This window comes from Haemaphysalis longicornis, unplaced genomic scaffold (genome assembly GCF_048455015.1).
Source record: "Haemaphysalis longicornis isolate Haplotype H1 unplaced genomic scaffold, Haemaphysalis longicornis Haplotype H1 scaffold_4, whole genome shotgun sequence".
Classification (NCBI taxonomy): domain Eukaryota; kingdom Metazoa; phylum Arthropoda; class Arachnida; order Ixodida; family Ixodidae; genus Haemaphysalis; species Haemaphysalis longicornis.
In genome coordinates this window covers 160,190,979-160,214,760 of record NW_027526361.1, presented here as the reverse complement: position 1 = coordinate 160,214,760, position 23,782 = coordinate 160,190,979, and the positions used below count along the sequence as shown (strand labels likewise).

The 23,782-nt window shown below is 48.8% G+C and overlaps 1 protein-coding gene across 7 annotated transcripts in view; it reads right to left on the bottom strand.

The window, feature by feature from the left end:
- Positions 1–23,782, bottom strand: part of LOC144179475 (rho guanine nucleotide exchange factor 11-like) — a 207,175-nt gene that overhangs the window by 5,419 nt on the left and 177,974 nt on the right. For all 7 annotated transcript variants that reach the window (XM_077707850.1, XM_077707847.1, XM_077707844.1 and 4 more), the window contains 2 exons: positions 15,827–15,918; positions 7,647–7,794 (listed from right to left, as the gene is read on the bottom strand). In XM_077707850.1, the coding sequence (XP_077563976.1) occupies positions 7,647–7,794; positions 15,827–15,918 (240 nt within the window). The remainder of the gene's footprint in view (positions 1–7,646; positions 7,795–15,826; positions 15,919–23,782) is intronic.

Below are 23,782 nucleotides of genomic sequence, written 5' to 3'. Positions count from 1 at the left end.
TCTTCGCACCCCATCAGCCCTCCCATTTCAATCCCCAAGGTGCGCATTCACTACGATCGTAATTTGAATAACGTTGGTATGTTTAGCCACCTCCCTCTTGGCATTAAATTTCACTTCAGATAGATAAACCATTATTACTAGCGTGAAATAATAGCCCTTCCCGCTATCGGCCACTGCTTGAACATTTTGCGGCGATGTAGCCTGCGCCGCCACTTCTGCAGTGTCCAGCGTCCCATTTCCGCAACTCGCAACCTCGCTGTCAAAGGCAGCAATAGCTCAGCGTTTTATTATAACACCGCAATGAGTCCGAAATTTCACTTCAAGCACGCACCGCGCCTCTCACTCGAGGCCGAAACACGGCGAATTCACGTTGTTTTGGATGAACTCCCGTTCTTCGAGTCACGCAACTTCCCTCAACAGATCAAACGACTAAATGTAAACCCAGCCACCCCCATGACCAAAACCACAGTAGAAATCGGCGAAGAGCACTCTGCCTGAACCACGAGCAGCTGCTTCGCCCGACGGCCATGTTTTCCAATATTCACCGCACCAAGATGGCGGCGCCCAGTAATGTCGTTATGGAGATATACGGCGCTCCAAAATTGCCGTCCTTTCATCAATTTTCACCAGTAGTTTGTCGCCTGAGTACACATACGTATTTTTTCTACAGGACTTTGCAATTGTTTTCCAGGAGAAAACTTAAAAAAACTCACACAATATAACATGTGCAACCCGACATGATGATGACCTTCGAAAAACTATCTAAAAACTATCTTGGGGACAGTTTTATGCAGGTGTTTTATAGTATTACCAATCAATTAAACCTTTACAAACAGGGGTGCTGGAAAATTATACCGTCAGTAAGCATTTTTCCCCACTGAAACTGGCGGCAGCGTTAAAATCCTTGGCTCTCAGACTGTTTTGGAGCAGTTTGGCGCAATTTCGGCAATTTCCAAGCTTTTGGAGCAGCCTGGCGCAGGAAAGCAGATTTGTATCAAAAGTGCGCAATATGCGCAGCTGTCTCACCCCTGTAAGCTTTCTGGAGGTCAAAGAAAACTGATAAACAATGCTGCTTATGAACAAATGCATCCCTGATGTAGGATTCAATAGCCACTAGGTGGTCTGCTGTCGATCTACCAGAGCGAAAACCCACCTGGCGATTGTCTATAATACCATGGTACTCAAGAAAATAGATAAGGCGACGGTTAATCATTTTTTCGAAGACCTTGCATAAGCAACTGGTTAAAGCGACCGATCTGAAACTAGTTGTAAGTGATGGATCTTTCCCCTCCTTTAGAATCGGCACCACAATAGCTTCTTTCCAGACTTTTGGAAATTGCCCTGCACGCCAGATCTTGTTAAACAACAGTAGGAGCGCTTCTAGCGTGTCGTCGTGCAGGTGCTTAATCATGGTGTATGTTATTCGGTCTCGACCTGGTGATGATTTACCACAAGTAGTGAGCGCCACTTTAAGCTCCTGCATAGTGAAGGGGCAATTATACCCTACCTCAGACTGCCGTTTGTCACGTACAATCTTCCGTTCCTCTGCATTCTTGTGTCTCAGGAAGTTATTTGAATAGTGAGCTGAGCTTGATATATACTCAAAATGCTTGCCTAGGGCATTCGCTTGGTCTTGTAAAGTGTCTCCACTTGTGCTGACCAAAGGGTACGTAAGAGTGTTACTTCCTCGGAGTGCTTTAATTCTCCTCCATACTTTCCGCGTGTCAGTATATGATGTGATTGATGACACAAAACGATTCCAGCTTTCTTTTTTCGCAATACGCCGAATCCGTCTGCCATTGGCCTTTGCCCGCTTGAAAAGTACCAAATTTTCAGTCGTTGGGCACCTACGCAAGACACCCCATGCCTTATTCTGTTCCTTACGGGCCTGCCTGCAATCATCATTCCACCAAGGTTTCGGCTTAGCAACCCTACTAGAAGAAGTCTGGGGGATGGACTTCAGGGCAGCTTCAATTATATGGGTGGTCAGAGTCTCAGCAGCTTCATCAATACCAAGGTTGTCTATAAGTGTATAGTGACACTCAGAGAGCTCTTTGAATTTTTTCCAGTCTGCGGCCTCCTCCTTGAACTTTTGTGGGCATGGAGTGTTGTCTTGTTTATTGTCTACAAGCTTGAGGCTCACTGGAAAGTGGTCACTTTCGTACAGGTTATTAATGACCTTCCACTGGAGCGCTGGAAACAGAACTGGAGAGGCTATGGCGAGATCTATGCAGGAGTACGTGGCATGTGTTGTGTTATAATATGTTGGGTCTTTCTTGTTAAGTATGCATGCTCAGATGATAGCAGAAACTTTTCAACGAGGCGTCCTCTAGCATCCGTGCGTGCAGAACCCCAGAGTGGGTGGTGAGCATTACAATCCCCAACTACAGTGTAGACCATTTATAACGTAACCGCTTATAGTGCGGGACCGGATATAACGCGGGTTTTTGCGACCACCGGTATGCCTCCCATAGAACTCAATGCATAAGCATACCGCTTAAGATGCGGTTGGCCGAAGCACAATACCGTTTATAGTGCGGTTTTTCGGCGGGTCTGCTGATCGACCGGCGCAGCTGAGGCATCGTTTTAGGGTAGCAAAAGAAAAAAGAAAGGATGAAATCGGCCATCTGACGCAGCGTGCACCCCTTGCCCTCCTCTAACGTAGACACCCAAAGAAAAAAATAGGCACCCTTTAGTTCGTGCATACCTGATAACCACAACTGGCCTTGCTTGATGCATCTCGGAAGATAGCGACAGTCTCCCCATCCGCGCGCGGCGAGTTGATTTTATTAATCGTGAACCGCATGGCCCGTTTTCGCGCACGAATCGTGCACATCAGCGTTGCACGTGAATTTTCCGCGCTCGCGGCGGCTTCTTCGCGTGGCAGTGGGAGGAGCCTGACGACTTGCACCAATGGGGAGACGCGTACCTAATGGCGGGAGATTCGAAGCGCTCCGAGCCGGCTAGCCGCGCCAGATATGTTTAGGCTTACCACCGCGGTATTTTTTGATGGTCGCTTTCACAAGCAGCGTGGATGGCTGTTTATATTCCACTTTTCGTTCACATTATTAGCTCCTTTCTTGCATGAGCATCTTCGCTTGCGCCCCGTGCGGCATTTCAGCGAGCGGTTAGAAGCGGTCGCTGGAACTTACTGGAACTGCCTGCACCGCTTCACGGCCAGTGCCGGCGCCATGTTGCCGCCTTTTACCACGCCGCCCACACCACGCCAGTTGTATCCGCGCTGGTGTGCACTGCACATTTTCGCGATACCAAATCTACCACGCGGTTCACGCTTTAGAATGTTGTTGCTGATAAGCCACCGCTCTTTCCCTTTCCGAACATTCGAGCCGCGCGAAGCCGAAGATTTCCGTTGCGCTGATAAGCAGCCGCCTTCGGCATCGTGAACACAAGGTGGGGTAAAAAAAAAAAAATCCCGCTGGCGTTCTTATCACGTCTTGCGGCATCTGTTCATAGACGCTAAAAACGCAGCCATGGTCTCAAAACAAACACAACGGAAGTTAAAGCCGCGCTCGCCGTTTGTGAGACTGCGCTTTTGTCCTGCAGCAGCGGCTGATGTTAAAAATAACACGAAATATAGACCGTGCCTTCGTTTTTAAGTGCTGTGCGTTTGAGTGATGATAAATATAGGTTGACCTGAGAGATAGGTGGCGATGTGGTTGAATTCGCGCGTGTTTTGGTTATAGTGCGGTACCGCTTATAGTGCGGATTTTTGCGGCTCCCGCGACATACGTTATAAGCGGTCTACACTGTAGCAGATACGGCTCTGGCAGTTGGTCAACTAATGTTTCAAACTCCATACTGGAGAGCCCGTGGTCTGGAGGTATGTACAGTGAGCATACTGTTACCAGTTTATTAAAGATAATGGCTCGTATGGCTACAGCCTCTAAACTGGTCTGTAGCGGTAAGAACTGGCATGCCACTGATTTTTGCACGATAATCGCAACTCCTCCAGAGGGATGCATGCAGCCATCCCTGTCTTTCCTAAATACAGAGTAGTTCTTTAAGAAGTTAGTTTGGTTCGTCCTCAAGTGTGTCTCCTGGAGACACATAATACTTATTTGGTGTTGTGACAGCAATTCATAGATATCGTCAAAGTTTTTCAGGAGGCCTCTGCAGTTCCATTGGACTATATTATCAGTTACCATCAGCTTATGCTGAACAAGGATTAAGGAAGTGCCATGCTGTCACCCTCCCAGGCTCAAGACACCTTCCCAGGAGCCGTGACCCTAGGTGTCTTTTGCTTTGAACGGTCGAGCGACGTGCCGCGCCCTATCGGCGTACCACGCAACGGAGGGCTTGGCGTTGTGTCCATGGCTTCTTGTGAAGCCTCGTCAGCAGGGTTAGGCTGGCTGGTTGCGGCAGCCTGCCTCTCAGCAGGGACCGGCACTGCAGTGCCAGCAAGGGGCCTAGCGTTGGCATCAAGGGGTGCTGGGGCAGCCCTTGATGCTTCTTTTGTGGCATGTGCAGTGGCCTTAGCCACCGGCACTGAGGGGGCTTGGGGTGTTCCTTGGGGCCTCACTGGGAGGGTTCCAAGGGGAACTCGAACCGAGTGTAGCGCCGCCCCCCGTCGCGCTACATCGGCAAAGCTAGTGTGTGTCAGGAACAGTCTCTGTCGTGCTTCCCTAAAGGTAATGTTTTCCTTATACTTCAGAGCAATTATTTCTTTTTCTTTCTTCCATTGCGGGCACAAGCGCGAGTACGCGGCGTGCTCTCCCATGCAGTTTACACAGTGGAGTGGAGCTTCACAGGTGTCAGACGAGTGGTCGGGGAGGCTACACTTTGGACATGCTGCCTTGCCTCGGCAGCTCAGTGAACCATGGCCAAATCTTTGGCATCTATAGCAGCGTCGGGGGTTTGGAATATACAAACGCACAGGGATTTTAACGTAGCCTGCCTCGACAGACTCGGGCAGTACACTGGTCGAGAATGTGAGGATTACATGCTTGGTCGAAATTTCCTTCCCATCTCTACGTATTTTGATTCGTTGAACATTCACAACATTCTGGCCCTCGAACCCTTCCAGGAGTTCTTGCTCAGACAAGTTCAGAAAGTCTTCATCAGAGATAACACCTCTGGTAGTGTTCATAGATCGGTGGGGACTGATGCTCACAGGATTGTCGCCAACAGCGGTTATTTTCGTCAACTTGGCACACTGAGCTGCATCTTGTACTTCTAGGAGAAGGTCACCGCTTCCCAACTTGCTTACTTTATAACCGCCGCCTAGCTCATTCGTTAGAACTTTGGCTACCAAGAATGGTGACAGACGTCTCATTGACAAGCCTTCTTTTTCACAGTGCATGACGTGGAACTTTAGGAAATTTTCTGACTTTTTAGGAGTGAAAAATTGCTGGACTGCTTCGTTGCGTCCCCGTTTTGGAGGACGATCATGGGATGCAGAAAATCTTGTTGCCATAACAAGTGAAATCAATTCAGCAGCTATGCTGGCCGCCCACCACCGAGCCCAACCTGGGAACGCGCTAGATGCGCGTTAGCCATACATAGCTGCTATAACCCTGTTTAAGTCCTCAAGGTTGATTCCTTACCCAGGGTTAACCCTCGCCGCCTGGAAATGTGTGGAAATGAGGAAAAGAAGAGATGACAGGATAGGGGTAGAAAAGAAGACAGGAAGGTGAAAGAGCTGAGAGGGAGGCAGGAAAAGGCGACTGGCTGGTTCCCCCCGGGCGGGTCAGACCGGGGGCACCGTCTGCGAGAAGCAGGGGCCAAAGTGGTGTGTTGCCTCTACCGGGGGGCCATGAAGGTCCAAAACAACCCCGGCTTTGGCTCAGCCACCAGGATTCCCTTTTCCCCGGACACGGCTCAGCCACGCACAGCCGGGGCGTGGGTGGGTCCAACCCACATGTGCTTGGGTCCGTCGTGTTGCAAGTCACCAAGTGCCTACGGCAGTAGGCACCCCTGCAGAGCTCGGGACCGTGGTGGCGCTACTCACCAAAACACCTTGAGTACACAAGGTGCCCCCTGCGGGGGCCTGCTCGCATATCACGTCACCACCGCACATTGTGCACAGTGCAAACCTTCATAATTATCAAATCTCTCATCTGTACAGTAACCTGCCGATGAGGAAGCGCGCACCGGGAAGCGGGCCGACCCGCTGCGTCATCGATAACAGAATGAACACACTTCCCTTGCGCCGCTGGTAAGCTGCATCTCCCACTTTATCATTTATTTTCTTTCTATGTGCTGCTGATGTAAAGATAGGTGCCCATTAGCACACCCTCAGGTGTAACCATATCGTAACGCTATCGTATCGGCAGCCCGCGGGTGCGCTAAGCCTACCTCCATCTCAGTGCCATTCTCGCAGCAAGTTGCTGCCACACACACAGAAAAGCATATTCCAGGCAATTTTAATACTGTTCGTTCTTCCATTGAGTTATCGATAGACATGTTTACTCTATTTTTACGCCGTGAGGGGCTTTTGCCGGTCGTCTCATAGACGAGCACATGAGCCGTTGCTCTGCGATGAGACTGCCGAGCAGACGACCCACGGCGCCCAGCCAACCAGATTGCGCCCTGCGTTCACGTGCAGTCAGTAGCCAATTGGGCGGCGAATTCTGTCTTTTTCTACCACGGCTTTAGCAGTTCTGGCGGGGATTCGAAAACAAAAAGACTCACTTTCGAATGAGACCAAGATGGACACCATAGCGCAAGTAGAACCCGAGTGGTGAGCCGTCGAAAATGTGCTATTTTCGCATCGAATACTGGCCGATTATTGCTAAATTGCTATGCTAAAAATTGATATTATGGCTCAAATACGGATATCCACCTCTACATGGAATTCACCCTTTCTGTAAATTCCGTGTTCCACCCGACCTAAGCAAAGCGTCTGAAGGTGTACTGCATCGTTTGTGTCTCAACGTGGCTTACACCCGAAGCTTCAAATTCAAAATAGGGTGGGAGGATTCACCACTATGCCCCACGTGTGCTGTGCGTGAGACTACCGAGCACTTGTTGTGTATATGCCCGCGATTTTCCGCTGCGCGAGTTACAGCGGCGAGCTGCCTGTCTCATGTTCGACGCGGAGCAAGCCTTCAGTTGTGTCACTTTCTTGGACCCTGGGACAACAACAATGACTCATATTTAGGGACAACAATTCTTCTGCGTTCTTTGCGAGATTCAGGACTAGACAAAACTTTGTAATTTTTGCATTGTGCGCATGGCTACGTCTGTACGCGTTTGCGTCGTTGTGTACGCTTTGACTCCTTTTTCTTGTTAGGCGCTCTGCGCTTCCTGGGCTACATTCGCTCAATTTTTCTTTTTTTTTTCCTTAACTTTATTTCGAGTTTTTTCCTTGCACTACATTGCGTGCCATTTTTATTTACTTTTTTTTCTCTCTATTGCTGCTTTCCCGATCTCTCACATTCACTGCACTGCATTGTAATCATCCCCATCTGGCGTAGCAAGCACTGCCGCTAGCAGAGCTGACCTCTGCAGCCCACATTAAAGAGTTCTCTCTCTCTCTCTCCTGGGTCTCGATATTTGGCTGACCGGAAGAAAAATAGCTCCACTTTCTGAAAATGGCAGCATGTGGGCGAACCCGCAGAGCGGCTTTCGCAATGGCTGCACATGGCTGCTACCCCCCGGCCCCAGCAGCCGCAGCAGCAACGCACCGGCCGGGGTGTCCTCCTCCTCTTCTTCCCTCTCCTCCTCCTCCTCCTGCTCCTCCCTGTCGGGACGGAGGGGCTGCCGGGCGTCCTGCAGGCGGCACAGCTCCTGGCGCAGACGCTGCCGCTCCTGCTCCAGCTCGGCCAGGCTCGGCTGCGAGGGGGGGGCAAGGGGCAGCAGTCACGGGGGAACGCTCCTCACGTCGCTAGGGAGGGCACCAGCACACGCTGTTCGTTCGCCACTCAACTCTTTCCTCACCGCCCTGTTCATAACCGTTCAATCTGAACGGAGACCCTTTTCATAGCATTCCAGGCGTTGCTGGAACAAGTACAGCTATTTGGGGTCAGCTCAGAAAATGTCCTTTCAAAATAAGTTTCGCTTTCATTTTTGCAACAAAAACGTGATTCTTGGCACGCGCTTGCATCACCTGGGTGTGGAAAAGCATCGAGTTTCATACTAAAAACTAGAGGGGGCACTGGCGCTGCAATCGTTCAACCACCGTGGAGCTGACTGTGTGACGTAGACTTGCGATTTCTTAACTTTGCTCAACTTCAAGCTCGGCACTCGGCACTTGTCTCTGGATTTTTCTGCACCATCAGTTTCAATTTCAGAGCTGCAAGCGTTGTCGGCTCACTGCGGGGCAGAATTGCTGTTAGCGCCCAATTCCAGTGGCTGCAACGAGCAAATACTGGTCAGCCACAATGAAGTGGAGGTGGAATGCAGCCGCATCGCCATGTAGCCTCTACTCTGGCACGAGTCATGTTCCACGTCGTTTCTCAAAAGGGACGACAACTCGAGCTGCGCACCAGGTAGACCCTTGCGAGGACAACACGAGCCGGTAGCGGCTAAGCCAAATAAAAATCCCTTACCAGCATTCAGCACCCTCAAAGCAATATAGTTCTAGCCGACCCTTTCTGACGGTCCACCCTGCTCCGATCGCAAGCGGCAGCACCGATATCCCCTCTCCACCAGCCGGGGCCTCTTAGCGGACCGTTGCAGAATTCCCACAAGGCTGCCCCCTGTGAGGCGAGCACACTACAGTGAACTCCGTTTCTTCAGTTGAAACACGAACGACGAAACTGCGAAAGTGCTTCCGAATAGACAAAGGTGCCACACACTTCAACGAGCTTTAGAACGGAAGCGAAAAACGCCGATCGAAGTGTGAGCCCACTTTTATGCAGCGCCGAGAAAGACAGCCTTGTCTTGGCTATTCCAACATTTAATGGCTTCTTTTAAATTATTCAGGACCATTACACTGTGTCAGCAACTACATCATATTAAGGGGTGACGCGGGTTTTAGAATGGTCAGAAATGGCCAAAATGTCGATGCTGAGAAAATTCAATTTTTGGTGATCAAATGTAGCGCAGCAGAAGCACACAGGAAAAAAAGAATACACACGTACGACGTGTGTATTTTTTCCGTCCAGTGTGTTTCTGCTGTGCTACATTTGATCACTGCGAGTTACCAATTAGCCCAGTCTACAGCTTTACTTACCCACTTTTGGAATAATTGTACTTTCAAGCACCTGCCTTCAAAAGATCAACACTAAATTCTATCGGGAAATACTCCAAAATCATGTTTTGAAACGCCTCGGGGGCCCCGAAAGGCCCCGAATCGAGCAAAAGTTGTTTCAAATTCCCGCGCGCGCCGGGGGTGAAGCAGCCGACTGATCGCCACCATCTTGGCCTTGTTTTGAAGCTTGTTTCTTTGTGCATATTTTGCAACATCTCAAAATGGCGTCGCTTGAGTAGAACGACAGCTCTTGCCAGTTTTCCGAAGGCACCTTCTGGGCCGCCAATTGGCTGAAGCGCGCACACGCGGTTTGAGTTTGTCGTCTGACGCCTCTTATTGGTCAGCGTGACTCAATTGTCTTTTTTTTTTTTTTTTGTTCACCATCATGGCGTCTGCTACGCGCGTCTGACGGAGTCCGCTCTTCTCGTATTGGCGGTGAGCTCGACCACAGGCGGCGCTGCGGAGCGCGCCTCCGTGACATCGGCTTAGGGATTCTGGCATCTGTCGTCCACTTCACTCGGTCGCTCTCCCTGCTATTTTTTTGCTCTCGTTTAACGTCTGATGCCTGTCCGCGCCAGATGTTGCGTGGGCGTGACTTTTTAGCACAATAATAGACTTACAATAGTATACACTAGCTCAAGGTGTGATTTAAAGTATAGTTTTGGGTACACCGCTGCGGAAGAAACATTGCCGGCGTCGCCTCATTCATTGCGAAGCCGGTCCTGTGCGCAGCGCGAAGAGTTGGAGCTAGGCGTCAGCTTCTGTATTCAGCAATCTTTCGAACAAAGGGAACAGCCAGCTACTAATAACCAACAACAGCGAAAATGCAAGAGCAAAACAAACTCCAGGCACTCAGGCCTGTCGGCTTTGGCAGAAGGCATCGCGATTCCTGGTAATCGTATGCAAAGTAAAACAGTTTTTGCAACCTTGCCGAACGCTCGAACGTCTACGGCAAAAATACCATGACACAATGTTCGTTCAGACCTGGGGAGATATTTCAGTATATTTCCCACGGCCATATCTTCGCAATATTCAGATATGCGTTATAGTAAAACAGCGCTCAAGAGGAGGAGGACCAGGAGGAGGAGAAAACTTTATTTAACAGTAAATTCGACCTGATTAGTGGGTCGGGTCCTCAGTGCAGGACCCGGGCCAGTAATAAGAGTAATTTTCTTCAATTCATAGAACGCCACCCCGAGCATACCAGGATTTGCTCTCTACGCCTGCAAGGGTTGGAAAACATTAAAGAGCTGCTTGGAAATATTCGTGAGTTTCGATTCCTGTTATACTGGAAACCGGCACGTGCACTATTTATTTCGTTAGTTACCGACTATATCAAGCCTTCAACACCGTAATCATGTCATAACCGTTCAAACTGAGAGTCAGTTCATTATGATAACGACGGTTTCGATAGAAATTCGGAGCACAAAAGCCGGGTTCGAGTACTCGGACTACATTGTCTGAGGCGCGATCGCGGTGGTGTAGCATAAACCTTCTCATCGTATTTGAATGTGGATAAACAACGCACGCTGAGGATAAGCCCCTTCTTGGCCACAGCCATAAAAGCCACTTTTTGAAGAAAGGAATGTATGCCATAGAGCCCGAAGAAAATATCCGCACTATCTTTGTGAGCCTCCCAAGCATCCCCGAACCTCCTAATAAGAGGTCTGTGACGGTGCAAAGAAATTAATGCATTAGGCACAGAAAAAAAAAACGTTCATCTGACACAAGTCAACAACAACAAAAGAAATATTAGACAGCAGCGTTATGTCCTGCTGTGCGATAGGCGTGTTGGGACCCACTGCTTGGTGCGTAGTATTGGACCGTTGAGTCTTCATAAGTGTATCTCAAAAATACTGTAGGGAAGCCTACGCATTTTGAATACTTATCGAGGATTTCTCAGCACTGAACCTCGCAAATAAGCTAACAAGGACGAGTTACAGACGATTTTCTGACCGATGCTTTGAAGAAGGTTGTTCTCTCTCTCTTCTTGCTTGTTGCAAAATTGTGTAGGATACAGCTTGAAATTATTCAGAGGTGTCAGAAGCTGGCAAAAATAACTGAATCACTGGAAATGCGGCTTTCATGCACTAATTCATGAAAGCGGGCGATTTCTAACACAGCTAGGCATTGCTGCACTCACAAGCGGAGTGTAGCGGACGACAGCGGCGCGAGTCCCTAAGCTGACGTCGAAGCCAGAGGGCGCCACTCAAACATCTCACCGCCAATGGTGGCTAGAAGGGGTGTCAGCGCACTTGTGCCGCTGATGGGAAAACGATTGTTCCTTCCGTGGCGCCCCGGTCAGCTCTTCGACGCCTGGAAGCGCGAGTAACGAGTGGGGTTGGTGTATGACCAGGCGCGTTCTCTTCATTTGAAATGCGCTTTACGTTCCATCGTTTGCTTCTTTGTGCCCTGTAGGCTGAGTTTGTCACTTTTGGAAAACTACTTTTCTGTCAGTACTGAAAGCGGTAATTCAGAGCTCATTGCAGAGGTCAATGAGCTCTGGAGTAAAATGGAGAGCGTTGCCGACGCACTGCTTTGTGTAAAATATTCTTGTTCCTGACCTAAAATTACGAGTGACGCGATCCCTACTATTTATCGCAATGTCTATGAGTATTTATTGGAGAAACCACCCCAGAAAAGCGCGTACAGGACGCCTACGGGCGGCCTACCTGACACGGCGACGCTACCGACGCCCATAGAGACGAAAGTGCTCCCAATAACTCTCCAACCGTTACTGATATCGCAAAATGTGAACCGCAGAGCGCCTATTTGGCGAAGCACAAGATTGCTGGGGCTGGCAATGTTGCAGCATATTACAGTTTGTACCAAGGATCACCAGAACCTTGCTCGAAAAAGTCGTTTTCTTCACTACAATCGAGAGAGAAAGGAACAACTTTTATTGAGCACATTTCAGGCGACGCTCGCGGCGTCAGACGGGGTGGAACCCTTTTCACGAGTCCCACACCTTCACTGCAATCGAGTGAGTGAAAGTTAAATCTTTCAAGCCACACTTGGAGGTCACTAACGGTGCAATGGCGCAAGAGCTGCTTGCAATTGTGGAGCCACCTGGTATACTGTGCAAAGGATTTGGCGAAAAGGGTAAAATAATTTGCTGCTAATCCCAAATGCTAAGAAAAGAACTGTGCATGGTGGGAAGACCTGTGGAGCTAATTAAAATTGAGAGGGCTGTATTGGCAGAGTGAATTAGTTTCTTTTTCTTCTCAGGAGGAAGTGCTGCTGTATGCGAGTATACCCACGTACTTTATCACTCTTCGTACGTCTTTGTACTAATGTCAAAAATTGATCACCGTAGTTGAAGCTGTAGCAATTTAATTTTTTGTCATCGAGATTGAGCACTGCAGTACTCAAATGCAAACTTTCCCCATTGCATTTACAGTTCAGCATTGATATTTGTGCATTTTTTAAAAATAAGGTGCCTTTAAGGTTATTTCTCCTAGTATTGCTATTTCTAATAATCCGTTTTTTATTTGCTTTCAGTAAAATGTTAACAGTTTGAATGTGTACAGGAAAGACATTCTGTGCGTTAAAACTGAACAATTTGTTCCTTCTACTAGTTGAAGTGAAAGGCTGCAGTCGCAGATGCAGACCCTCTGAATTTCTGTTTCCGTGTAGTCGGTAGTATACATTCGGCATTAAAAGAATGGTAGTTTTCGTGCTTTATGTGTTTATGCGGACGGGTATGGTCTCTTCATCGTATTTTGTCTAAAATAACATCGAGTACAGAAGGGGAAGCATGGAGTAGAACATGGAAGTCGGGAGAGCAAGATCCGTGACGTTCGGGATTGCATAGGTTGTGCGCATCGGAACAGAACGCGTCAAAGTGCTCAGTGAGAGCTGCGAGGTATGTGCCAGTCCAAGCCACTTGCGTGCTTAGTAAAATTACACCTCCGCGTGCGGCAAACTTCTGCTGGGTTGCGCTTCCGTCGCGCAGCGAGTCGTAGAGCGGGCGGCCAGGTGGGCATCGAACTACGGAAAGCAGCGCCACCGTGCGCCAGGCATGAACCGGCGCATCGCTTGGCGTCCAAGCGCACCACCAAGCGCACCAGCCCTTGGCGTCCCCTTCCCCTTCTAGCCACCATACTTCTGGCGCAGCGCTCGCTTAAAGTAGTTTTGCTAGACATTTTCGCGGTTTCTTTGGATGCTTTCATCGCACGCTTCCGTGACTGATGCCAGGAAACATATGTTTGAAGAGGACGACCGACTTGGCCGCTCGACCAGCCGGATGAAAATTGTTCGCCGCCTCGTATTGCTTCGCCTGTCCCAGTGTCTATGAATCTATGAACCTCGGGAATCCAGACCCGGTCCAAGCACGTCTTGTCGACTTGACACAAGGTATTACACAGCAGAGGAGATCGCCGCATGTACGAAACACGCAGACGAGATCAAGCGCGGCATGGAGACCAAATCACCAACGCAGCGGAAATTCGACCTCCTAGAAGTGGATCTGGAACACTTGGAGGTACAATCCGGCACAGATTTTGTCTTAGTGGATATGGAAATGCTGAAAGACCTTTTTGCGCACGTCGAGTGCGGCAAGTGCGGGCTGGCGGTGCCGGATTTGAGACAGCTGACAGGCAGTATGGACTCGCCGTGAGGCTCCAGGTGATGTGCTCGGTTTACGAACACCATGTGGAGCGTTTTTCATCACCAAGGACTGAAGGATCTGGCAACATCGCTCCTTTGAAGGTGAACATAACGGCTTTGAAAAGTATTCAAAGCATTGCTCTGCCGGATTTTTGTGCTGGGATGAACTTATCCCACCGAGGCATTCCAAGCTCACTAGAAAAAAGTGGTCCAGGTTTGCGAGGACACTGCAGCAGCCTCTGAAGCAGATAGTGTGTGTGTCGTCAAGGGATTGTACAGGGACCTTGCTCAGCCGCCAAACAACATTGATGTCCTGTTTGATAGCACGTGGATGACTAGAGGATGGTTGTCACACATTGGAGTGGTACAGCAAGCCTTCAGCAACTTGTGAAAAAAGTTAGTTTGAAGACCCTCCCCCCATTAAGCGCAAACTGACACGGGGACGAGAAAGAAAAAGGACACCAGCGCTGCTGTCGCTTCCCTTTCCTGTCCCTGTGTCAGTTTGCGCTTAAAGGGACAGACAACCGATTTTTGTCGAGTACATATATTCTCTATCCCAAATGAAAGGGCATCACCTAAAGCACCTTAACGAGAAATGGTTTTGCCCTAGAACTTTTTAAATAGAAATTTTTAGATCTACAAGCCGTATGTGCCCCTCCCAAAAATAATGCTGGCAACCATGACGTAGAGCAGCTCGGCAACATACTTTGTCTGTATGCGAAATGAAAAACAATATTTAAAAACTTGTCCGCAGCTAAAAAAGTTTGAATCGCAGGCTTTCCTGTTCCAATGCACTAAGACCCTAAGACGATGCACTACGTTTTAAGATGCTTCTCCCCCCTTAAGGCATTACCGTATTTTCTAGTGTATAAGTAGCGGCTTTTTTCTGAAATGTTCGAAGGTGCATTTTATCCACTGGTGCGACTTATGTATAATAAATCCGCTTTGCGGCCGCCGCGCGTGGCCAGCACGCATTGAGACACAGCTCTATGGTCTAAATGAATCCCAAGTCCACCGGTACGGCGTTTCTCATAGCCCATATGCTGCTTCGGGACATTAAACCAAAGTATTCGCAGCTTTTTCTAGTCAAAAACAATGACAATGGCCTGCGACAACCGCGCGCCACTTTCTGCCATGCGCAGTAACTACAGTTCACAATAAATTCAAAGTAACATCAAACTGGGTTGCAAAAACAAAATGCAGCTTATAAATTATTACAGAGAGTTACTCCGAACGAGGTATTTGTGCTGCTAATTTTTAAAATGACAGCTTGCTGATAATTTTCGATTTTCGCGCCACTTCCGTCCGCCATGACACCTTTATTGCGCTGATTTACGACAGCACGCAAGAGACGTGCGATGTTTGGAGATGTGGCCAAATGGGTCTCCTACTCTTGGTACTCCATTTCTACAAAAACAGTTGTAGCCGGGTTGATATAGGCCGGAGTAATCCTGTTTGCGAGTGGCGACGATGTTGGCGAAGAAGACATCAGTGAGTCAGAGGACAGCGATGCGCCGGCGGGACACCCACTTCAAGTTGCTGAATTGTTTATTTGTTAGCGAGTCGGAGGAAGAAGATTGCGATGGCTTTGCGTAAATGCCATTTCGCCGAATCGCCGGCTCTTCTAACCTCCGCTGTGTATGCGGTTTACAAATCGGATCCCATTTAATAGAAGAATTCTTCTAAACCTCAACATGGAATTATCAGGAAGTACAAGTTGTTTACACGACTTCATAAGAGTTTATAAACTCTTCAATACTAATGGCAGCTTCTTTTATTAAAAAAAAAAAAACCGTTTTCAAGTCAAGTCAAAATGACAGCTGAATCAAGCCATGTTCGAAAATCACGCATCCTCCAGGCACGGCCGCCTCTGTGGCGGTTGAAGGCCCCATTCGGCGGCTCGCACAGACACTAGCGCCAGTGTCCCCTCTGCCATAGATTGGTACGAAACTCCATGTCGCTACCAAAGATGGAGGCATCAGCATTTGGTTCTCGTAACCAGGGCCCGAGGCTTTCCAATCGCCAGGCTTGCACGCCGACAGCAACGGCCGAGTGGGCACTCACCGCGAGCAGGCTGAGGTCGCGCAGCAGGGGCTGGACGGCCGACAGGAGCCGGTGGGGACACACTCCTCCGGGCCGACGGGAAGCTCCCCCTCCTGCACAGGCACACCACTCGCTCACCGAGGGGCAACGCATCCAGCGGCTACCTGCCAGGCATGCCGCAGTGCAGGGCTATTTCCACCGCCTGGGAATCTTTAAGCCGAGCCCAACCTCCACACGCGTGCATTTTCGCTTTTCCCCTCCACCGCCAACGCACTGTCAACACGCACACACTAAGGGCACGATTCTGAAATCGTGCTAGAATCACGCTCGATGCGCGACACGCACGGCAGTCTGAGGAGGCGGTAATTCTGTCACGTTCACAACTTCACGGTGGTTTAAATATAATTATGACGTAAATGGAACTCGACGTAATTATAGAGTCGTTCTATCGGCGAATTTCATAATATTTTTTTAAAGATATCCAGTAAAATTGAGTCACAGAGCATTTACCGGAAAACTGGCTTTGCCGCAACAATAATTTTTTTCGACGCAACTTTGTACACGTACACTGTAGGGAAACCGAGACATACACGGCTTCGCTGTAAAAAGTAAGAGTTGAAAGGGTAAATAAAGTCAAATAACTAAGAAAAATGTCTATGCGCTCCGTACAGATGGTTAACCAGCGAAGTTGTAACTTGCGCACAGAATTTAACGTATCTCACATTGACTACCCATTTTGACGTAACGTGCGGCCGGTGGTTGTCACTGCCACTTCAACGCTGCCCTGACCGCAGCCCCCCCCCCCCCCCCCCTCCTCCCCCCCACACACACCCTGCGCGCCAGAGTTTCATACTAACATATAATAGAGGGAAATCTCGTGCCACTGTCTAGGGGAGCCACGCTTCAGTGAGCGTGCCATCATCTACCCAGCAGGGATGTTCCACTTGTCCTTGGCATGGCTCACAAACAGGCTGAAAACTTGGCTTTGGCTGCAAAAATGCAACAATATTACTGCAGAAAGTTAATCGAATTTGTTCTGTTATTATAAAATTAAAGCTCCAGAAAGATTTACTTGACAGGGATTATTTAGAAGCTTCATGGAAGATGAACAAAAAAGCAATGCTACCCCATTTGGCTTCAAGACGAAAAAGAAGCCATGTGGCTAACCCAAGCCAAGCCGCCAAGGAACGTCGCTAGCTGCAATGGCGCCGCGCACGGCGGCCCGCGAATGCAGCACCCAATTTCCCTCTAGTATATATTAGTATAAAACTCTATGCTGCGCGCCTTGTCGCTTGAGCCATAGAGTTTCATACAAATAACTAGAGGGGTAACTGGCACTAGTGTCAACGCGAACATGGCAGCGGCGCTTACGCTTCAATGGGAATGGAATGATGGGTAGTTTTGGAACCGGATTGCGTAGGATCAAAACGGGCTTATGGCTGCGCAAATTGTGTTTTTTGACAAAAAAGCTTTTATTGCCCGGTTCTCTGTTTACAAATTACATGGCAAACAAGAAAGTTAGTGACGAAAAACCGGTTTTGTACGAGAAAAAAAAACAGCGCGTTTAAATAAAAAGCAGACGCGGAGTCAGGAAGGTTTGTGGAGCAGGTTTGCCAGTTTCCGCCAACTACAGCAGGACACAAACTTTTTTAAAAACTACTTGTAAAAGTTTCGGCGCTGGTGGTTTGTAATAGTAAGAGAAGTTTTGTGCTCATACAGGGGTGAGACAGCCCAAACAGATTTGGGAGCAGATTTCAGAGCAGTAAAATTTCGGTTTTGGAGCAGAAGAATCTTGATTTGGAGCAGTTAGGGAGATTTAATACACCGTCTTGTGAGCTTAAAAAATCATTATTTCAGCTATTTGCAGGGTCAAGTGCACATTTCAATCAGTTTTGAATACACAGAACACTGAAACAGCCTTACCTGAAAGAGTTTTTAAGAGTATCACAAAGTACTAACTGCACTACCTTTTTCCTAACTGGTGATATTGTGTTGCGGCTGCACGCAACACTGACAACAAAACTGCCGTTAACATTAGAGTTTTAGCAGTCCGTCTGTTCTGTTGGTTACTTTGTTACCGGGTTGCCGGGACCGGTCTGCGCCTGCGCGCGCGGAAGGGTGAGGAGGCGCGGACAAGGCGAAGGCAGGCCCGCGGAACTAATCCCCCTACTTCTACGAATGCCCAAGTGCCCAGACGAGTCCCGGTCAGCACGGTAACTACGTACACGACGGAACAGACGGACTGCTAAAATTGTTATCAAATTAAGGGCTCCGCAATGGTGGCGTTTTTTTGCCGTTTTAATGCTAAAATTATTATTTTTGTAATCCCAGGCTGCGTTGTACGAACGACTGTAGTCACGACAACAGTTGAGCAACTTCGAGCTAACGGTCGCATGGCCCAACCAGCCTACCTGTTTCAGTCACCGGGGCGCAGGTTCACCCTATGGTCATTTGAGTAGCGTTACTGTTTAGCCACCTAGATTTTGGCATTAAATTTACTTTGCATACATCAAGTGTTACAGTCGCGTTCTATGGCAACAGTGTAGTCCTGCAGCTATTGGGCGCTGCCTGAACAGGTCGCGGCGCCGCAGCACAGCCCGCAACTTTCGTGTCAACCGTTCCATCCCCGAAGCTCGCGATCGCGCTTCGAAGCACAGCAACACCTCAGCATTTTATAACACCACAACGACCCAAAAAATTCACTTCACGAACCCGATTATAGACGCGCCCACCGCGTTTCGCAACTCAAGGACAAACCACGCCGAAGTCGTAGGCCCCACATTTCAATGAACTTTTTTTCGAGCCGCGCAGCTTCCCGTAATCTGGCACCAATCTCAAACCATATCCCCGCATTAACGTCACTGTTCAGAGCCACAACAGATAGAATGAATAGACTGGAACCCAGCTGATAGCGTAACATAAACCAGGGAAAATATCGGCGATGCGCAATGAGCGCGTTGGTAGCAGCCAGGTCAGGCGGCGGCCATGTTTGTTGCCACAGTGATGCCTAATCGAGAAGGCTGTTTCAGCAAACCCGGACGGAAAGCGAATCGAGTTTTAGAAGCTATCGCTTGCTTCGTTTCAGTATTTCTATTTGTGCCATTTCTGTGTTTGCGATTGACCGACGATAAAAGCGGTGAACGGGATGCTGGAGGCTTTCGTCCCCGCCGAAACTGACATGAGCATCAAAATGCGTGCCCTTGAGGCCCTTCTGGAGCAGTTTGGCGCAATTTTCGCCATTTTCGTGCTTTTGGAGCAGCTTGGCGCACGAAAATGGAATTGTATCAGAAAGGCGCAATATGCGCAGCTGTCTCACCCCTGCTCATAAGAAAAAAGAAACCGATTACCTTTGGAGAAGGTATTCTTGCCTGAATTAGTGACATCCATCAAGCTGCGTTCCTATCAGCCGCCGGTGCTGCTGTTCTACGCCGTAGGAGCCGGCGTTCGCACGAAAGGTGTGGCTGTTCCAAGCGATTCGCAACCGTCGTCAGCTTTGACAATACATTGCTCTGCCGAATGAGCAGCGCCGCAACTCTTTATTAGCAGACAACTTCGCCGCACAGAGCGCCGTCATTTGTGTTTTCGTGCTCACTGTGCGGCAATGCATTGATAACCCACCCAATTCGCAACTCTGGTTATAAAACATTCCACTCAGGGCGGCGTCAGTGCACGCGAGGCATGCAGTTCAAGGAGAAACGTATTTTTGATCACTCCTCCCAACACCCCGCCTAGGCAAATGCGTTCATGTAAACCCAAAACGAAAACGAAACTGCCTGCAATCCATAATAAGTTCCACGAGCCATCGAGCGCCAATCCGAATCCACAACTACCCATCACGCCCATTGAGGCGTACGATCGCAGCGCCAGTTTCCCCTCTAGTTATATTGTAAGAAGCTCTATGGCTTGAGCCATGCGTCACGCAGTAGGTCGCTGCGCGTTCGCTCTGTGGTGAGAGACTCTGCTTTGCTCCCTCCGATGCACCGCGCCCACTTACCTGTTTCGGTATATGCAAGCATAGTTTCCTAGTTTCCTAGTTAGTTTCCTAGTTTCCTAGTTAGTATACTAGATAGCGGTGGCAGTATGCAAAATGGGGTGCAGCGGTGGCGTAGAGGTAGAGCATCCGCCTCGCATGCAGAAGGACCGTGGTTCGAATCCCAGTGCCGGGCAATTTCCACCGGATTAAACAAAATAATCCGCGTGTTGATGGAATTGCAGAATGAGGCTTGGGGCGCGGCCTGACCTCGGTGACCATTGCCGTTAACAAACACGCTCACCAGCGCAGGATTGGCCACCCACGTGTAGTAATAGCCAGAACCTCCAATGAATACGCCAACTAACCTACGGCCCTCAGTCTCCAGTGGCTGCGAAGCGACTGAACACGGCGGTGGTCAGACCTGTGACGCAGCAGAGGGTGCTAAGAATCCCTGGAGCCGTACAGGCCGCCATTGGAATCTGAGCCTCGCAACGTTTAATACGAGAACCTTGTCTGGCGAAGCGAGTCTAGAGGTGTTGTTCGAGCAATTAGAGGGCATTAAATGGGATGCAATAGAGCTTAGTGAGGTTAGGAGGGCAGGTGAAAGCCCTTACAGTGCTGAAAAATGGACACGTCCTATGTTACCGTGGTGTAGTGGACAGAAGAGAATAAAAGTATAGCAGGCAACATAGACGAACACTATAGCATTAATGAAAGGGTAGCCGGTCTTGTATGAGCCGGCTTCATATGAGGTACGAACTCAAGATGGTACAGGGCTACGCGCCCACATCCAGCCACGACGACCAGCTAGTTGAACACCTCTATGAAGATGTGCAACCAGCAATGGCTAAAGTAAAAACACAGTATACCGCAGTTATGGGAATATTCAATGCAAGAATCAGGCTGGAGACAAGGCAGTTGGGAACTATGGTCTGGGCTGTAGAAATAGCAGGGGGTACCTAATAGTTGAGCTTGCAGAAAGGAATAAGCTACGCTTCATGAATACCTTCTTCCGCAAACAGGAGAGCCAGAAGTGGACGTGGAGGAGCCCAAATGGGGACCATAAAAATGAAATAGACTTCCTATTATGCGATAACCCTGGTGTCGTGCAGGATGTGGAAGTGCTTGGAAGGTCAAGATGTACTGACGATCATATGGTAAGATCTCCAATTAAGCTAGATTCGAGGAGGGACCACAACAGGCTAGTACGAAAGAAACCGATTAATGAGCTAACAGTAAGGCGTAACGTAGAAGAATTCAGGATTGCGCTGCAGAACCGATATTCAGCTCTTACCGGGGAAGCCGAGCTTATGACACAGGCAGCCAGCGACAACCTTACACGCATTATCACGGAGTGTGCAGTAGAAGTCGGGGGCACGATGGCTAGACAGGATACTGGTAAACTTTCACAGGAGATGAAAGATCTAATTAGGAAACGGCAAACCATGACAATCTCCACCACAGCTGACAGAACAGAACTAGCGGAGCTTTCGAAGTTAATTAGTGAGCGTAAGACAGCTGACATACGGAAGTATATGGAGAGGATCGAATATGCTGTAAAGAACGGAGGTAGCCTGAAAGCAGCGAAGAGGCGTCTTGGCGTGGGGAAAAATCAGATGTATGCACTTAAAGACAAGCAAGGCAATGTCATCACAAATAGGGATAAAATAGTCACAGTAGCCAAGGAGCTAGCTCTACAGGGGTCTGCACAGCAGCCGGGACATCCAGGATAATGCCGAACGAGAAAGTAGTTCAGAGGAGGTAGACATCCAACCAGTAACGACAGAAGAAGTAAGGAAGGCTGTGAAAGAAATGAAAGGGGGCAAAGCACCTGGTGATAACAGCAGACCTCTTGAAGGATGGCGGAGAAAGTGCACTTGAAAAACTGGCAAACCTGTATACGCAATGCCTAATGACCGCAATGGTACCGGAATCTTGGAAGAACGCGAACATCATCCTAATCCATAAGAAAGGTGACATGAAGGACTTGAAAAACTACAGGCCGATCAGCTTACTGTCAGTCGTCTACAAGGTACTTACTAAGGTAATCGCTAACAGAATTTCTGCCACCTTAGATTTCAGTCAACCTAAAGAACAAGCAGGGTTCCGTAAAGGCTATTCAACAATGCACCATATTCACACGATCAATCAGGTGATAGAGAAGTGCGCTGAGTATACTGAACCCCTATATATAGCCCTCATAGATTATGAGAAAGCATTTGACTCGGTCGACACCTTTAGCAATCATTCAGGCATTACGGAACCAGGGCGTAGACGAGCACTATGTAAGAATACTAGAGGATATCTACAATGGGTCCACAGCTACCATCATCCTCCATAGTGAGAGCAGTAAAATACCTATAAGGAAGGGCGTCAGACAAGGAGACACAATCTCTCCAATGTTATTCACAGCATGCTTACAAGAAGTATTCAGAACGTTGGATTGGGAACAGGTGGGAGTAAGGGTTAATGGAGAATAACTCAGTAACCTCAGATTTGCTGATGACGTTGCCTTGCTAAGTAACTCGGGGGACGAATTGCAAACCATGCTTACCGCACTGGACAAAGAGAGTAGAACCGTGGGCCTGAAAATTATTATGCAATAAATTTAATGATCAATAACCTCCGGACAGCACAGCGATTTGAGATAGGTAGCGAGGCAGTAGAACTGGTTACCGCATATATCTACTTTGGCCAAGTTGTGACCCAGGATCCAAATCATGAGGCCGAGATATTAGAAGGATAAGAATGGGGTGGAGTGCATTCGGCAGGTGTTCTGGGATAATGAATAGCAGCCTACCATTGTCGTTGAAGAAGAAAGTGTATGACAGCTGCATCTTACCAGTAATCACCTACGGGGCAGAAACTTGGAGGCTCACTAAGAGGGTTCAACTTAAATTGAGAACGACTCAGCGGGCAATGGAGTGGAAAATGATAGGTGTAACATTAAGGGACAAGAAGACAGCGGAGTGGGTCAGGGAGCAAACTGGTGTTAAAAACATATTAGTAGAAATTAAGAAGAAGAAATGGACGTGGGCGGGGCATGTAATGCGAAGGCAAGATAACCGCTGGTCATTAAGGGTAACAGAGTGGATCCCTAGAGAAGGCAAGCGTTGCAGGGGGCGGCAGAAAGTTAGATGGGCAGATGAGATCAAGAAGTTTGGGGGATAAATTGGTCACAGTTGGCACAGGACCGAGGTAATTGGAGAATAATGGGAGAGGCCTTTGCCCTGCAGTGGGCGTAGATAGGCTGGTGATGACGATGAACTGTACTGGATATTTGATTTGAAAGCCACCATTTGGTATTCGCACACACCCCTAACAATGAATGTTCTCTGCTGCATATGCAAGCAAGGAAAACTTGAGGCCTATTGTTTTTTATACGCTGATAAGGCATCGTCCAAACTCTGCAAGCCAGAGTGAAGTGTAATGAAGTCACGGAGCAAGAATATATAGGAGAGGAAACGCCCAATGTGGCCGGTGCGATCGAGCGACCAGATAATGTCACAATTATAACTACGGCGACCTACGGAGCTCCGCAGCTGCGGCAGCGAACAATTTGACAGTGGCACCTGGTTGAATGTAATACTAAAAGCAATACTGTTGTTTGCAGCATTCACCACAAGGCGTGAATCGCTATGCGCTCGAGCTGCTGCGTGACGCAGGGACCGAACGCGCGTTTATATCGGACGTAGCACGCGTCATCATTTCGCAACGTCGGACAGTGCACTTTTCAGCGCACTGTCCCATAACCAATTATATGGCCGGTGCACTCAACTCGCTTCGAGCGCATCACACGCGAGATAAGGCCGTGTGCTTACACGTTTTACATTTTTTTGCGTTTACAGGTTTGTATTTTGGGCTTGCTGCTCGCGCAAGATTGCTTACGCATTAAAAGAAAATGCCCCTTTTACTGGCTCGTACCGGCCGGTTTAAATTTGGCAGAAAATTAATCGTGAAGACGGGCTCTTCAGCCAACGGAAGCGCCGAAGAGCGCACACACT